The 17,521-nt window shown below is 47.1% G+C and overlaps 1 protein-coding gene across 1 annotated transcript in view; it reads left to right on the forward strand.

Moving 5' to 3' along the window:
- CUX1 (cut like homeobox 1) overlaps window positions 1-13,524 on the forward strand; it is a 259,697-nt gene extending 246,173 nt beyond the window's left edge. Inside the window, exons 15-23 of the mRNA XM_081172853.1 lie at window positions 2,100-2,236; window positions 3,935-4,001; window positions 4,452-4,564; window positions 5,281-5,397; window positions 7,575-7,658; window positions 8,437-8,493; window positions 10,459-10,539; window positions 10,889-10,953; window positions 11,670-13,524. Coding sequence (XP_081028979.1) covers window positions 2,100-2,236; window positions 3,935-4,001; window positions 4,452-4,564; window positions 5,281-5,397; window positions 7,575-7,658; window positions 8,437-8,493; window positions 10,459-10,539; window positions 10,889-10,953; window positions 11,670-11,730 — 782 coding nt within the window. The 3' untranslated portion in view covers window positions 11,731-13,524. The remainder of the gene's footprint in view (window positions 1-2,099; window positions 2,237-3,934; window positions 4,002-4,451; window positions 4,565-5,280; window positions 5,398-7,574; window positions 7,659-8,436; window positions 8,494-10,458; window positions 10,540-10,888; window positions 10,954-11,669) is intronic.
- Window positions 13,525-17,521: the final 3,997 nt, after the last annotated feature.

The following is a 17,521-nucleotide window of genomic DNA, read 5'->3' on the forward strand; positions in this document are numbered from 1 at the left end:
TTTAAAAATAGTTATATCAGTCACAAGACTCAAGTGGGTCATAAAACCATATGTTTTATTTAATTATTCTATTCATAATATTTATACACCACTTGATCGTTTTTTGAAAAAACAACAACCCTCAAAGCAGTTTATAAAAAGAAGAAAACAATAAAATTACAGGTTAAAAACTGTTGAAAGCAACTATTTTTTAAAAAAAATTAAAATCAGCAATAAACTAAAAACACACATCAGCATTCTACATGTCTGGGTAAGCTTTTGTCTAAACAAAAATGTTTTTAGTAAGCACCAAAAAGAGTGTAGCGAAAGTGCCTGCTTGATGTCAAATCAAAGCCATCGAGTGGGATAAGGCAATCTCATGCTTGGAAACTTCTTGGGTGTCAAAAGCCAGGGGAAAGAGATACACAAGGATTGAGGCACACAGCCACTTGGTGCCATCAGTATATGCAAATGTCTGGCTCGTTTAAGACTATATGGAACCTTTATTCTCAAGTATGATGGAAGCCATAGATGGAGAGTACTTTTTATTTTTAAAAAATCTATTATTTGTAAAGGAAATCTTTGTATAATACTTTATTATCCCTTGGGAGCTGCACTGTATCTTTGTACTTTTGTCCTAGCAGGCTGTGATGTTTTTGGGGGGGTGCGGGTGGAATCTGGAGCCTACACGGCTTAGCCTGTCTCCTTAAGAAGAGAGATCCTAAGCAGAGCTTGGAAAACCAGCAACACAGAAAATATGTTGATCAGTTGCGCAAGGCAAGTGAACAATGCTCCTCTGTCTTGCCACACCTCACCTGCCCAGAGGGGGCAAAGGAGCACCTAACAGCTGCAGCAAGGAGGCAGAGCAGCAGGAACCGGGGTCAACAAGGGCTCCCCTGCAGAGATGTGGGTCTCAGCAGGTGCCCAACATTGCCAACCCCTTGGCACCACTTCTCATGCTCGGTACAGGCAGGTCAGCATTGCCCACTGTCACCAGGCTGCCCCGGCAGTGCTCAGCAACAGGAAGGGCATGTTCTAAGCATCTAAGAGGTGCGCTTAGATTGCGACAGGAAGGGCCAGGAGACTTTGCTGGTGCCCCACTGTGGTGAACACAGACACTTAGAACATGTCCTAGAACCCTGTGCAGCATGCAGGGGAGTTGTGGCAGCTGAGTCCACATGAGAAAAGAGGTCCCCAATAGTCTTCTGGTCCTCAAGATTCCATACTTGAAAATCTGAAAGCCACTGTGGGGTGTTTTTATTTAAAAAAAGGTTGTACAGTATACCAGTATTTCTTAAGAAACTGTGACCTCTAGTGGCTTGGTTCTGTACTAGGCAATCCTATTTATAATGTGGATCGTTGCAATATCTATCATCTATCTATCGATCTCCATGGATCTGGAGAATCTTTGCCCTCTGAAGATGTGGAGCAAAACAATTTAGCAGTAAGGAGAGACATGCCTGAAAAATTAGCTGTCTATTGTTTGCAATATCCACCCAGAATGGTGCTTTAGCTGTTTAAGTATAGCTCATTGTGCACCTGCATGAACACACTACTTAATTTTTATTTTAAAAAAGGTTTTGTTTTGTTTTGTTTGCCGCATCTCAAATATCTCTGAAAGCCAGACCATCTGAAGTGTGTGGTTGTCCACTGGGATCCCAAGAAGTCCATGTGATCACTTATATTTACTGTAGTGTGCCCCTATTTTTGTTATTGTTGTTGTTAATTGCATTTATATCCCAATTTTTCTCCAAGGAGCTCAAGGTAGCATGTATAGTTCTCCCTCCTCTCATTTAATCCCCACAACAGCCCTTTGAGGTAGGTCAGATTGAGAGGCAGTGTCTGGCACTCAAGGTCATGGCCAAATGTGGATTTGAAACCTAGTCTGTCAGATCTTAGTCCGACACTAACCACTACAGCCACACTGGCTCTCAACATCTATTATGCATCTATTAAATCTCACCCTCCCGTTTCTTGTCTTCCTTTGTATTTATGGAAATAACCTGCCAAAAATAATAACAGCACGGACTTGCCACCGCAAGGTGTGAGAGATCCCAATTATTTTTCTATTGTTACTTGTCCCTATTTAATGCACCATGCCTTGTCCCCCAACCCCACAGGTCGCTGTGCTGACTTGCAGATCCAGTTCACCGAAGCCGTCTCCACAGTTGCCGACCAGAAAGAACTGATTGCAAAGCTGGAGCATGACCTCAGCACCATTCAGTCCATGTCTGCAATGCGCCGCCCCGACGCAGAGGTGAGTCCCCGTTAACCATTTGCTGTCCCCCACTTGCAGCAAAGTCAGCCACCAGGGGCCAAGCCAGATGAGACCCATTTATACCGTTAGTCTTCTCCTCTGTGGAGAACTCCCCATTGCTATGAATGGCTACTAGCCCCCATGGCTAGCTGCTGGGAATCACAAGTGGAAAGAGTGCCTCCAAATAGCTGCAGCGAGTGAACTAGACTTGGAACCAGGGTAGAGAGAGGTGCTGTAAATATTTGCACCCCCCTGTGTTTCCTATCCTATCAGCAGCTCCGTATACCTCCTGTTTGTATTGGAAGAAAAGCTTCCAGTAGTGAAAATGGGAGCTTTACTTCCTATGCATAGAACAGGTGTCGGGGGGGGGGCATTCCAGAAAGGGACCTCAGTGGGGTGCAAAGTTTTAAAGCCCCTCTGCACCTTGGGCCTTGATTTGGACTGGGCAGGGGGACCCCTGCTGTTTTCCTTCATGTGAAACATCCTTCTCAGGACTCAGCTACATTAGTACAGTGGTACCTCGAGTTAAGAAATTAATTCATTCTGGAGGTCCGTTCTTAACCTGAAACTGTTCTCAACCTGAAGCACCACTTTAGCTAATGGGGCCTGCTGCTGCTGCTGCTGCTGCCGCGCCACCGGAGCACGATTTCTGTTCTCATCCTGAAGCACTATTTCTGGGTTAGCGGAGTCTGTAACCTGAAGCGTATGTAACCTGAAGCGTATGTAACCCGAGGTACCACTGTATAGATCTGAGTAGAGAGGAGCATAATTAGGATCTTTGAACCTCAGAAATAAAAGGCAAAACCATGTACAGAGTGCACCTTGCTCACTGGTGACGAACCTCTATTATTACTGAATAAGATAGTTCCACAGTACAACAGTAACTTATTTTAAGCACTATTTCTGGGTTATCAGAGTCTGTAACCTGAAGCATATGTAACCCGAGGTACCACTGTAAAGAAAAAGTGTTTTATATGCATTATAATAACAGCGCGACGCCAGCTACTGCTGTGCAGTCCCATCTCTCGCCAACGTGATTTCCCATAATAAAGTTTACAGTGCGTTTTCCTGAAATGCTTTTTCAACCCAGCCTTGCCGTTACCAGCTGACTTGTCTTGTTTGGCTTTCAGCTAGTTCCCAACCTGCCCTGTTGTTTCGTTCTGCATAATAATTCATTACACATAAATTTAATGCATAATGGATGTGATACACACACACACACACACACACACACACACACACACACACAAAGATGGCATATTGTATGGCAAAACTACCCATTTCAAATACAAACCACTCTATGCAAAATTATCCTATGCTTCCTGAAACCTGGTTGTTCAAAGCAAGGCATAGGACGTCTTCAGGACTTGTCTTACTCGAACCCACCGGCCCAGCGGGTGGCCAGGAGAGTGGAGTTAGTTACCCTCTGCACCCAATGAAGCCATGTCCCAGGATGAGCTGCGTATACAAATTCAAATCCACTCTTTAGTTATTACAGATCAGGGATGCTAATTTAGTTCTTGCTGTTAAATCAGGAGGTGTAAATAATCCACCAGGAGATCCCAGTCGGCTGAGGCGCTATAATATCAGCAATAGCATCTCAGCTCCTACGAGTATCTTGTCGTGGATGGAAAGAAGAGCAAACTCTCCCATGTCGTTCCTGCATCCATGTTCTCCTTTTCTCTTTCCTTCCCAAAGGGTGCCACCATTCAAAACCTTGAGAACATCCCTGAGCCCATCAAAGAGGCAACAGCGCTTTTCTATGGTAAGCAATTAGCCAGCAGACGGAGACTCTGTTTGCCCAGGCCATGGGTGAGATTGCTCTTCTGGAGGAAGCGTTTTGCTGCCTGGCTCAGCCTCCAACTACCAGAGTCCTTTTGGTGACCTCAACAGGAGGCAGTGATGCTTTCTTATGTTTTAATCAGGTGAGGTAGGAGGGCAGAAACCCTCATAGGTTCTTCTAAGGGCTGTTTCTCTCCCCCAAAAAGCAGGGGGAGGGGAAAGCCGGTAGGGAATGGCCAGCTAAGTTATGATGAAAAATGGCAGTTGGCAAAAAAAAAAATAATTGTTGGTGAAAAGGAAAGAATAAAAGAAAGCAAGAGAGTTCAAAGAGATGTACATAGCCATTTACTGACTGCAGTGAATGACCTTGGTATAAGCCCACAGGAGTGCTGTGGGTTCCAACATTTTTCCTGTAATCTGACCTGTTTCCTAGGCTACCCACCATCGGCAAGCACCCCGATTCCAGAGGGCCAGATGGACTCCCTCCTCTCCATCATCTCCAGCCAGAGGGAGCGCTTCCGAGCACGCAACCACGAGTTAGAAGCGGTGAGGATCCCTGGAGGGCAGCAGGGGCTTGGGCTGGCCCCGCAGGCTCTGCCAGTTCTTGGGCCGTGCAGCCAGGGGTCATTGCAGCTGGGCCACCATCTTGAAAAGGCTATCCTGGCCAAGCACAAGGCAGTGGACATGAAAACAGACATCTGATCAAACAAGTCTCCCCGGGACCCTGCCGTGGGGAAGTATCCATCGGACCACGTCTCTTGAAAACCTTGTGCCGCCAGTCATTCTGATCGTTCTGCACTGCTTTTGATGTTTTCATATTGCTGTGCGCTGCCCTGATAGTTCATGAGAGGGCGGTATATGAATACTTTTCTGAATATAAGCAAATGCATTCATAGCCAGTTTTCCAAGGGTGGGACTTGCGTATTTCCAGAAACAAAGGCTTGCCTCTGAACAGGGCAGGTAGTTGATATTATTATTATTATTATTATTATTATTATTATTATTATTATTATTATTATTATTATTATTTAGGCTATGTTTGCTGCCCTTGGGTCCTTTTGGGAATTTGCTGCCCTTGGGTCCTTTTGGGAAGGAGGGGGCAGGACATAAATTTAATAAATAAATGAAGAAGAGCTATGCAAAAAGTGAGCGCTCACATTGTTACTATGGAAGCTTCCATCTCCGTGCAGAGCTTGTGCCTTTTATCAGGAGCTCAGACAGGCCTGATCCTGACCCTTTTCTTTCTCTGTCTGTTCTGGCAGGAGAACCGGATGATGCAGCATACAATGCAGGCCCTGCAAAGCGAGCTGGACAACCTGAGAGCCGACAACATCAAGCTGTATGAGAAGATTAAATTCCTGCAAAGCTATCCCGGACGGGTCAGTGAGCTGCCCTGTTGAGAATGGCATTAGGCTTGTTTATGAAAGGGCTGTCTTAAGTCATCTAGCCGATGAAGATGTAATAGGGACAATGCTTCTTTCAAACATATGTTCTTATAATGTCCTACATTGGTAAATTTTTGGCAGAGAGTAATAGAAATGATCAACGCAACTGTACGAAATAATCCTTTTCAATTATATACCCAATATGCGGGGGTACCAGCTACCTTCTTCCGCACTAGGGTGAGACGTATTGTTTTTCTATCTAGATTACAGGAATTATTTCTGCACTTGCCCCTGTATGTATAAATTTGCATATGCAAATCTACTGTAATACCTACACACACACCCTTTTCTCCTTTTTGGTAATGTCTAAGTGAATTTCCTTGGGAAAGGTTCCGGGGAAGAGGCGGCTTCACTCGGATGGTTTGCAAAGCTGGTTTTTCACGATTATTTTGACAGCCGTCTTCAGCGTAGCAGCAGTTCACACAGGGCCTGTCCTTGCGCCACTGATTCAGCACACCTTGGCTGGCAGTGCATTAGTGTGTTGAATGAACTGGCCCCCAACCGGAGAATGGCAGGATCCGGTCATGGGATCCTGTGGAGCCATTTTGCACCCCCTCTGGGAAACAGTGGGTGTTTTTCATTCTCTAAATCAAGTTCCACTGATACCAAGGTGAAGAAGGCCGGTGGAGCAAAGTTCTTTGGCTTTCATCATGCAGCGCTGGTCCTCTACACGTCCAGGAGAGAGAGCTCTTCCCCTTCCCAAGTAACCCAGTGGCTTCAGGGAATCCGCTTGCTGAGAGAGCATGTGCCAACTTGAGAAGAGAAGGGCAGAGCAAAGCGCTTTGCTTGAGTGTTTTCCAGCACCGCCCTGTTTGTTGCATGATGTCTCTCGCCACTGGCTCTGCTGCAGGTGTGCTTCTCAGCATCCCACCCATCAAAGGGAGGGTGGCCCAAAACTCATCTCATATCACACACACACGAAGGAGAGCATCACCACAGAAAGGGCAAACATCTGCATAAAGATCACACAGGCTAATTGATATAAATAGGTGTGGAATTACAAATAATTTAGTTTAAACAGAAATACAGTGCATTCACCCTAGTGGGGAGGAATGTGCTGCACCAGATGATGAGCTGTGTGTTTTCTCCGTCTGCTGCCCAGCTGTTCCCTGTTGATGGGCAACTTCAAGGCCCCTCCTGCCGGTACTCCCTTCTTACAGCTCTTTAAATCGGATTCTGAACTGGGAGCCAATGGCCCTCCGGACATTCTTGGACTCCCAACTCACATCAGCCCCAGCCTGCCTGGACCAGCAGTCGGGGCAGTGTGCGTTGTAGTCCAACATCAGGGGATTGCCCATCCCTGAAACACAGGATGCTTTCAAATAGAGTGGTTTCCTCTGACAGCCCTTGAAATAGAGGACTGTAAAGGTGGCCTAGTTATCAGGAACCACACTAGTTTCTCGGTGGCACACTGGGGAAGTTCACTTGCCCTCTGGGGACTGGAGGCCCTACATCAGGGGTCAGCAAGCTTTTTCAGCAGGGGGCCGGTCCACTGTCCCTCAGACCTTGTGGGGGGCCGGACTATATTTTTTTTGAGGGGGGGGGAAATGAACGAATTCCTGTGCCCCACAAATAACCCAGAGATGCGTTTTAAATAAAAGGACACATTCTACTCATGTAAAAACACCAGGCAGGCCCCACGAATAACCCAGAGATGCCTTTTAAATAAAAGGACACATTCTACTCATGTAAAAACATGCTGATTCCTGGACCATCCGCGGGCCGGATTTAGAAGGCGATTGGGCCGGATCTGGCCCCCGGGCCTTAGTTTGCCTACCCCTGACCTAGATGCTTTGATTTGGGGCAGGCAGCGAAGCTTGAATCTCTCTCCCGCTCTGTCGTGCACAAAGACATGCACCTACCTGCTCGCTTACGTTGTTATATGTCCCCCCCCCTCCCCAATCTGCACTAACTTTCTGCTTCCTCCGAGAAGGATTGAGCCTGGGACTTTTTCTGCATGCAGAGCAGCTGCTCTATCACTGAGCTACAGCTCTGGAAGAACCATGACATTCAAAGTGAGGCAGTAGCTTTGTGACAACTGCTTTCACACATCCGGGAGCAAACACGCATCCGCAAACTCACCCTGACTTCCTTGTTTTGGTCTCTTCTAGGGCGGCGGCAGTGACGACACTGAGCTCCGCTACTCCACCCAGTATGAAGAGCGCCTGGACCCCTTTGCCTCCTTCAGCAGGAAGGTAAGAGAGGCTCTCGTATGGAGCTGCGGGAGGGAAGGGAAAGAAGGGCTTTGAAATACAGACGTACCTTGAAAGTCGAACAGAATCCGTTCCAGAAGTCTGTTCAACTTCCAAAACATTTGACCTCCAAGGTGCGGCTTCTGATTGGCTACAGGAAGTTCCTACAGCCAATCGGAAGCCGTGGAAGCCCCACCCGACGAACACCAAAAGAACTTTCAAAAACCACAACAATCACTTCTGGTTTTCAATCGTTCAGGAGCCAAAACGTTTGGCAACTAAGTCGTTCAAATTCCAAGGTACGACTACTACATTTCCTAAATGATGGTGATGGTTATCAGCCGCCTTCAACCAGTGCTCCACCATTGTTTCATTTCCGCCCCCACCTCCCATTACAGTACATCTTGTTTAGCTACATCTTGTTTATCTGGGGCAACCCTGCCAGATGGGTGGGGTGTAAATAATAAAATTGTTGTTGTTGTTACTACTATTATTACTAACTTTAATTACTGCAAGAGCACTTCTAGGGGTATGCGGTGTTCCTACAACAGCAATCTCAGCTACCCTGGCGATGCCCCTATGCCCGGCTGGCAGGCAGGCATTAGTGGGCCCATTTTACAGATAGCAAACTAAGCTTGGAGTCTGTTCACATTTAAGCACTGGGTAAATTTAAGTGGGGTTGTTAGGTCATGGGCTGATGTTGGCATTGCAGGTGAGGCACGGCTGATTTCAGTTTTGCCTTTCACTTTTCCATCTCTGCTTTGTGTTTGTTTGTACTCAGGAGCGCCAGAGGAAGTACCTGAGTCTCAGCCCGTGGGATAAGGCCACTCTTAGCATGGTAAGACAAGCACTGATGCTCTGTCCTCTCCCATCTGATGTGGAGGAACACTGACCTAGGCCACATTCACACCAGACATTGAAAGCAGTGTGATACCACTTTAAACAGTTATAGCTTCCCCCCAAAGAATGATGGGAGCTGTAGTTTGTTAGGGATGTTGAGAGTAGTTAGGAGACCCCTCTATTCCCCTCACAGAGCTACAATTCTCAAAAGTTCCCAGAGAAGAGGAATTTGTCTGGGAATTGTCACTTGGTAAGGGGAAAAGAGTACGCGGGTGGCGCTGTGGTCTAAACCACAGAGCCTAGGGCTTGCCGATCAGAAGGCCGGTGGTTCAAATCCCTGTGACGGAGTGAGCTTCCATTGCTCGGTCCCTGCTCCTGCCAACCTAGCAGTTCGAAAGCACATCAAAGTACAAGTAGATAAATAGGTACCACTCTGGCGGGAAGGTAAACGGCGTTTCCGTGTGCTTCTCTGGTTCGCCAGAAGTGGCTTTGTCATGCTGGCCACATGACCCGGAAGCTATCTGCAGACAAACGCCAGCTCCCTCGGCCTATAGAGCGAGATGAGCATTGCAACCCCAGAGTTGTCCGCGACTGGACCTAACGGTCAGGAGTACCTTTACCTTTACCTTAAGGGGAATAGGGAGGGTCTTCTGACAACTTTCAGACGAGGCAACCAGAACGGGATGTGGTTTTCTGGAGGCAGCTACATCACAGGTTTATATAAAGTCAATTTGATCCCGGTTGTTAGCAAGTGTGCATTCCTCATGCATGGAGAAGAGAAGGCCGTGGGTCACTGGGACCAGCCTGGCCTGGCCAAGAACGACAAGCCCTTGTTTCACAGCTGATGTCCGTGTGTGTCTGTACTGAAACGCGAGGCCCAGCAGGTGTGCGCCGTCACCAGTTGCCCTGCCGTCCTTGTGTACTGATGTCACCAGGCCTGGCATGCCAGGAAGATCATATTTGCCTCTGAAGGCAATCCTGTCCCACAGTTTGGACAGAACTGGCAGCCCATGTTGTGTTGGAAATACCCAGAGGAGGGAAACAGATGTTCGGAGAGGTCTGGGCTGGTTGCCAGCAGAGTTTGCACCAGCTGCAATCTGCTTCATACATGGATACACAAAGCCGCTTTTCCCTGAGTCAGCCCACTGGTCCACTTAGCTTACTGCTCTGACTGGCAGCACCTCTCCACAGCCTGCAATCCCTTTCTTAATAACTTGGTGCGAACCTATAGTGTGCAGCCATGCTTGGAATGCTGTGTACAGCCCTGGTCACTTTGCTTCAAAAAAAAGTTGGGAGAAAGCTTCAGAAAAGGGCAAGCGAAATGATCAAGGGGGCGGAGCAACTCCCTTATGTGGGGGGGGGGAATCAAAATTTGAGGTTTTTTCGCCTAAAAAATAGGCTAGTAAGTTGGGGAGGCGACATGTTTGAGGTATAGGCAGCAGTTAAGCATGGTGCAGAGAAAGTAGACAGAGAGATGTTTTCTCTACCTCATAATACTAGAACCCAGCAGTGCTAGCCAAGGATCTGAGCAGGGGAGTTTCAGGACAGACGAAAGAAGAGGCCTTTTCAGTGGTGGCTCCTCACTTGTGGAATGCTCTCCCCAGGGAGGCTCGCCTGGCACCTTCGTTACATAACTTCAGGTGCCAGGCAGAAACATTCCTCTTCTCCCAGGCCTCTGGGAGTCTATTTCAACAGTCTATGGTATGGCCTTTTAAAGTATAGGAAGGGGCATTGTTTTCGTTTGGTACGATGGTATGTATCATTATATTGTAAACCACCCTGTGATCTTCAGATGAAGGGCGGTATAAAATTTTAATAAATATGAACAAGAATAATATGTGAACTTGCCTAATTTGTACAGGGTGGCATACATTTTGTTTTTCATCAGCAGAATTTTTTATTTATTGGTTTTTCTGAAGAGAGTATTTATGCCAAACCCTGTCTTCTTTTGGTGCACCTGCAGGGAAGATTCATCCTCTCCAACAAGACGGCCCGCACAATTGCCTTTTTCTACACTCTCTTCTTGCATTGCCTTGTTTTCCTGGTAAGTCTGTGGCTTGCTCTCTCTCTCTCTGATATCCTCCTGCCTTTGGAAATAAGGAGTCTGCAGTTCAGCCTTGACAAACCTGGTGCCCTTAAGTTGCTTTATTTGTTTTAGAGAATTTGTACCCCACTCTCCAGCCAGAAAGGGCTCTCGGAGTGGCTTGCATACTATCGGTTGACTGGGAACCCCAAACCCCCAGGCACCCACTTGATTGGACCTCAAAACCTGAATCTCTGTTGCCGCAGGAAGGATGTTGCAGGGGGAATCTGAACAAAGAGGGTCATTGTGGGGTGGGGTAGGGGTTCCCACTCTCAGCTGAACAATTAACAGACTGCCTTTACTTTCTCAGGTTCTCTACAAAACAGCTTGGAGCGAGAGCGTGGGCAGAGACTGTGCCGCCTTCTGTGCAAAGAAGTAGGTATCAGAGGAGCCCCCTTCCCGGTTCTCTCCTTCAATCTACCACGTAGATGCTTCTTCAGCTTCTGCAAACATGCCTTTCACTCTGCAAATGTGAAAATCAGGGCTGCAGGTGTCGAGTCAGTTGAGCCAATCCGTCGCTTGCAGTTTGAAGCAGGTCCGGGGGCGGGCACGCTTCCTGCCCCACGTCTCGGTACTCCCCCCACCAACCCACATCCATATGTTGAACTTTGGTCATCTACATATGAACAACCCCCTAGGGCAGGGCCGGTTCAAGACATTTTGGCACCTGAGGCGAACCACAAAATGCTGCCCTCTCTCCTGCCTGCCAGGGAAGAAGGGGCAAATTCCCAGAGTGGTTTAGAAGCAACTCCTCTTGCCAGGGAACTTTGGGAGCTGTAGCTCTGCGAGAGGAAGAGAGGGGTCTCCTGTCCACTCTCAGTATCCTTAAACGATGCTTCCCAAAATTATTTAAAGTGATATGATTCTGCTCTCCCTGTGTGGGGCAGAAGGGGCCTGGTGCTGGATGCTGTCGTCCTGGAGAAGGCTTGACCTTGCACTGCTTCCCCTGCCATCCTCTCCTGCCGTTGCCCCTCATATGGCCAGCCTGTCAGGGTCAGGGGCTTGGCTTTTGGTCACTCTGCATTTTATGGGGCACAATATAGATTCACCACACCGAGGTGTGCTGATCCAGTTGCTTCCATCTCTTTCAGATATGCCGACCACCTGCACAAGTTCCACGAGAACGGCGAGAACGGGGATATGTGGCAATGAAAGCCCTGACTGGAAACCACCGCCCCCCTTACTGGAGCCAATTCCATTTCCAGCCCAGAAAGGTTTAATCCCAGTGCTGTTCCTTCTCCTATTCCTTCTTCTTCAAGGATAACGTTGTTCACAGGCTCAGGCTTGAGGCAAAAAAATATCTAGAGAGTGATACAACAGTTTTGCAAAGCTGACTCAAGCTGATGCACTTGATTTCTCCTTGGTTGTCTCCAGCGGTAACTATCTGTCAAAAATGCTTATAAATTCAGCAGATTTAGGGCTGGTTCAGACATTCCCCAGCTCAATAGGATATGCCTTGCCTGTTCTTGGGGACTCATCAATTCACACAGAAATTATAAACTTGACTGAAGCTGTCCACAGAAACAGCTGCAGGCACTCCAGTCTGAGAATTACGTCTCAGAAGCTGCAGTTCCATCCATGGGTAGCCTTCTCTTTGCAGATTTGTCCAGCTACACCCCACGAATGTGGTTTTTGAACGTCTGAACCAGGCTCCCAGACATTTTACATTTAAGTCTGCCTTTGCATTGGGAGTTAATTCACAGAGGGGTTTTTATACAACTTTTTAAGCCAGCAGCAAGCCAGTGGTTTCATTCAGATGCAACACTCCCCTATTCTTCAAACCATAGTTTATGAATGTGTGTGCCTGGCTTGTTAGAAAACTTCCTGGTTTCTCCAAACCAGACCTCCAAGACAGGCTTGCAAACCACAGTCTAATCCTGATTTGCATCCTCATTTGTGGGATTGCACAAACCATAGTGTCTGGTTCTTATGCCATGGCAAACTGTGATTTTTGACAAAGCAGGAAGTGCTATATTAAGCCGGGCACATGGGACGGGGAGAGGTTTGAAGGGCTGGAGCACCCATGAAGTCTGAATGCAGCGAGTGAGTCTTAATGCACTTCAACAGACTGGCCAGCTCCTTCAATGCCAGAGGTTCCTCCTGTGCTTTTTGACAAAAGAAATTTAACAACTCTGGGACCTGGAAAAAGCTGCATTGGTTGAGCAAGAGAAGGAACCAGTACGCACCTGACAGTACTGGAAATGCTTCTCATGTAACAAAAACTTCCCCCTTGGCAGAGTGTGCTGCAAACCACAAGGGCTGGTTTGTGTTGGTTTTGCATATTCCTGAAATTGGCCCACAGTGGGAAGCCACAGCTCCTTGCTGCAATCCATCTGCAGGGCAGGTTTCCCCACGGAATTGTTTGTGAAGCAGCAGTTAATCCTGCTGCAAAAAAAGAAAGGGACCCAAATAACTTTATGCAGAGGGATTTAAGGATAGTTTTGCTGGAGGCTTTAGCAAACTTGGGAAAACAAACATGGGAGAAAGGTGGCTTATCTGCTTTGGAACTGCTGCAGTAAACATTCTTCCTTTTGCGTGGTAGGCAGGAACTTTCTGTTGCAGAATTCCCTTCCTGTTTTTTGTTATTATTGAATTAAGAGATTGTTCAATCCTGTTGTTTAATCGAGTAATGCAGTTGAGGGAAGAAGTGGTGGTCAAATAGATTGTGGCTTTTGAAAGCCTCTCGGAGCGGTTTCTTCGCTTTCAAATGTACCAGCGTTCTCAACTGCCTCCGAAAACCCCCCAATTGAGTTTTCATAGTAAAGGTTTGATTTTGTAGTTGAAGGTGGGTGATGCAGATTGGGAAACCGATTACACCCCCCCTTTCCCTCTTCCTACGATTATTTAAACTGCTTCTGGTGTGCGTAAATTGGTCTTTTCTCCCCTCCCTCCCTCTGCCTGCAAAGCAAAATCCTTTCCAGTAGAAATAAATGCTTGGAAGATGAATTGGACTCCCTGTGTACTCTGTTGGGTGTCAGTGTTAGAGGCCTGGAAAAAAATGGCAGGCAGTTGAGCTAATTGTCTTGGGAGCCGAGAGACCAACCCCAGATGGCATGAAACTGAATGGAATGGGAACCCAACAGATCTTGGAATTGCAGAGTTGTTAGGGACACAGAGGGTCATCTTCTAGTCCAGGGGTCAGCAACCTTTTTCAGCCGTGGGCCAGTACACCGTCCCTCCGACCTTGTGGGGGGCCGGATTATATTTTGAAAAATAAATAATGAACGAATTCCTATGCCCCACAAATAACCCAGAGATGCATTTTAAATAAAAGGACACATTCTACTCAAGTAAAAACACGCTGATTCCCAGACCGTCCATGGGCCGGATTGAGAAGGCAATTTGGCCACATCTGGCCGCCAGGCCTTAGGTTGCCTACCCCTGTTCTAGTCCTTTCCCCAATGAGATGCAGAGCAGAGAAGTGGCAGGAATGCTTAACCCTCTCTTCACCACTACCACTTTACTGCTGCCCCACTCCCAACCTATAAGCAGTGCTTTTGGAAACCACAAGAACTGAGAACGCACACCGACTCCTCAAGCATAGTCAATCCTCTGTCATCCTCAGCAAAACAGAGGGGATTCATTGCCCTGAACCCCTGGCCTACCTGGTAGGAAGTCAGTATTGCCAAGTCCACAGGTCAGGAAACACAGTTCAGGATCAATCTAAGAACGTAGCCAAGTCCAAAGTCCAGCAGTCAGGATACAGGCCAGAGTCAAACCCAAAGGACAGTCCCATAGAGGTCCAGGAGCATCCAAGGTCCCTCAGTGTGGGCAGTTGAACAGACACAACACCTCATCTCTGCTTCCCTTTTGTACTTTGCATGCTCATTGCATGCTCATCTAGGCAGTGGCGTAGCGTGGGGGGTGCAGGGGGGGCCGGCCGCACCGGGCGCAACATCTGGGGGTTAGGGTTAGGGGGCGAAATCCACAGGTTAGGGGGCACAAATCCACGGGTTAGGGGGCGCAAATTACTTGCCTTGCCCCGGGTGCTGACAACCCACGCTACGCCACTGCATCTAGGATTGATGAGGCAGGTGACCCTCACCTGTCCTGCCCTGGAGTCTACTCCAGCTGAGGAATCGCACCCCTCCTTCCAGAACTAGTGAGCCTCACCTGGGCTACGGGCATTTGTCTGTCTCAGCCTCCTAGAGTGTCCCTTCCGCTGCTCCCTACACCTCAGAGGCCACCGTGTTCATAGAGACAGAAGCCCCTCTGGTTCTGGTGATGGGTCCTGCTATTCTGGTTCCTGTGCACTGACCTCCATCCCCTCAGCAACTAAAGCCAAAAATAAAAATAAAAGTAGCAGGGAATGTCTAGAATTAAACATATAGGTACAAACTTCAATAACAAAATCAAACATACTAAATTACTATCACAAGGTTCCAAGTAATATCATAAAAAGACTCCATTTCTCAGTGGAGACTTTTATTGTTGTCTGCCCTCTCTGGTTCTCTCCAGATATGTAAACTTAATGATATGTAAACTTACAGATATGTAAACTTTTACTTACCCATTTGCTCCTGGATGGTGTTCTCATTCACACACACACCCCAACTGACAAATCATTACTATTCTGGCAGCAGTTAAGAGCTGTTGCATCCATTCCCTATCCTATTGGTACAATTTCGTTAACATATCCATGCAGTAAATGGAAAGGATCCCTGGGCAAAGTGTGGCCAGTTAATACCTCAGTGTCCATTGCTATATATTCCAATAATTTTCTAAATTTAGAACATGTCCAGAATATGTGCCATATTGCAGCGTTTGCAGCTTTCATTTTATTATTTTTCTCTGTCTTCCTTATGCGACTTGTTGCTGCAGACCCAAACTTAATACAGTTCAGGAAATCTGCTCTAAGGAAGGACTTGCGTCTTGTAAACGGGACTGATGCAAAGCAGCCTCAGAGAAAAGTGAGGAATGGAAACTGGAAGCACCATGTGGCTATTTACTGGGCAGGATGTCCCTTCCTCTTAGCTGCAGCGTCTTATCATCCCATTTCCTCTTTCTAAATAACTTGCAACAAGTGACTCTGCTCCGAGAAGTCTGGCATCAACAGCATCTGTTTTCCTTGGCAAACCTTCACCATCCTTAGACCTGCAGAGCGGGGAGATCAGTTGCCTAGCAAGGGACTGTTAGATTGGGTGACTTTTCAAGGTACTTTGTAAAATTAGTTTTCGAAAAACAGGTTCAAAATCTCCAAGGCTGCTTCCACACTATAACCTAGAGCCGAGTTCAAAATTTTTAGAAATTTTTTTAGGTGAAGAAAAGCCTTTGTTTTGCTTAAAAAAAGAAATGAAAGCAAAATAATTACTGTTCCACTACTTATTTTATAAATCTTTTATAGGCCACCTATATCTGGGCAGCAGCATTTTGAGCCAGTGGAAGTTTCCAAACTGTCTTCAAAGGTTCCATGCAGATGAATTACAGTAGTCAAACCTAGATTTGACTAAGTGCATGGATAATCTCTCTGAATCATGGATTATCTGGATGATGGATTATCTCTCTAGTTAAGAGTCACAGCTGGTGGACCAACCTTGGCTAGTAAAAGGCACTCCTACCCACAGACACAACCTGCACTTCCAAAGAAGGGCCCCTTCCTCTGGCAGATTGAATGGACGAGACCAGGAGTGGGTCCCACAGTCCAGAAGGTGGTTCCTGCACATGCCATAGAGGGAAGTGAGGGGCAGATGGGGTTTGTCAACCTGGGAAGGTAGCCATCTAGGAGAAGGAAAACACTGATCTTAAATGGGAGAAGAAAGGGCTAAGGAATAAACCCTACCCAAATCTGGAGGAGAGCCCCTAAGACAGTTGGATGGTATCTCATACGCCTCTTTCTGGCAACTCCTGCAGCCAAACTGGCGCCAAACGTATTGCTCTGCTTTCATTTGGACTACATCAGCAAGGCCGAGAGTGGGGTCTTGTTTGGGCAAAGCAGGACCTCCATACACACTGCTCAGGCTTGCGCCCCAGAAAGGTCACTTCACTGCTGCTAACACAGCTGTTTGACTTCACCCCCAGAGGCTCACTCTCTTGCTTTTCGAGGCAGCAACAGGAAGTAATAAAAGCAGGTAGCGCCTGCAAACAAGAAACTTTTAATTAAAGGTACAAGAATGCTAATAAGTTTTGATAGCTCTTTGTAGGTTTTCACTGGATGGGTTAGTGTGGCAATATATTTTACTGCAGAAAACTGCTGTGGATTTCGTTACAGTGCACTGAAACAATCCGGCAACCCATAAAAATGTGTGAAGGCAAGATGGCAATTCCAAGAAAAAGATGAGCCTAGAAGCAACCCAAGGCTAGCAAAATTGTGCCATTTGGAGTGGGGAGAGGGTCCTCCCATCCCGTATCAGCTAAATGTGATTATTTTGCAGGAACACCAGGGTGAACAGCCGGGTAAAACTTTCCCTGGGGAAGCCATCAACAATATGCTGTGTCCACAAACTATTTGGAGAAGTCAGCATGGCAACATCAGTCTTCATCACGATCTCACATTAATAGACTGCTCTCTGTCTCTTAAACTGACGCATGGTCATAAAAATAGCAGGAGGAATCAGTTGCCTTTGCAGGGGATTCGTTTTTGAGACTATCCGGAAGTCATGGCTGTTACGAGAGGACGAGCTGGAAAGCTAATTTTAGCCATCCTTTCTATGGGCTAACATGTAATGTAACAGTAGGAAACCCAAGAGCTGTTGTCAGAAGTTAACCCTCACTGCCCCACCCTCGGAAAGGGAAGCAGACTGACAGTGCAAGGATAAATCTGCAGGGGGGAAGCTCATCATCTGATGTCCACAAGCAATCTAAGGACATATGAAGCTGCCTTAGGGTCTATCTAACTCAGTATTATCCATGCTGTCTTTCCGTGGCTCCTTAGCAGTGGCGTAGCGTGGGTTGTCAGCACCCGGGGCAAGGCAAGTAATTTGTGCCCCCTAACCCATGGATTTGC

The sequence above is a fragment of the Podarcis bocagei genome (genome assembly GCF_964188305.1).
Source record: "Podarcis bocagei genome assembly, chromosome: 15".
Lineage (NCBI taxonomy): Eukaryota > Metazoa > Chordata > Lepidosauria > Squamata > Lacertidae > Podarcis > Podarcis bocagei.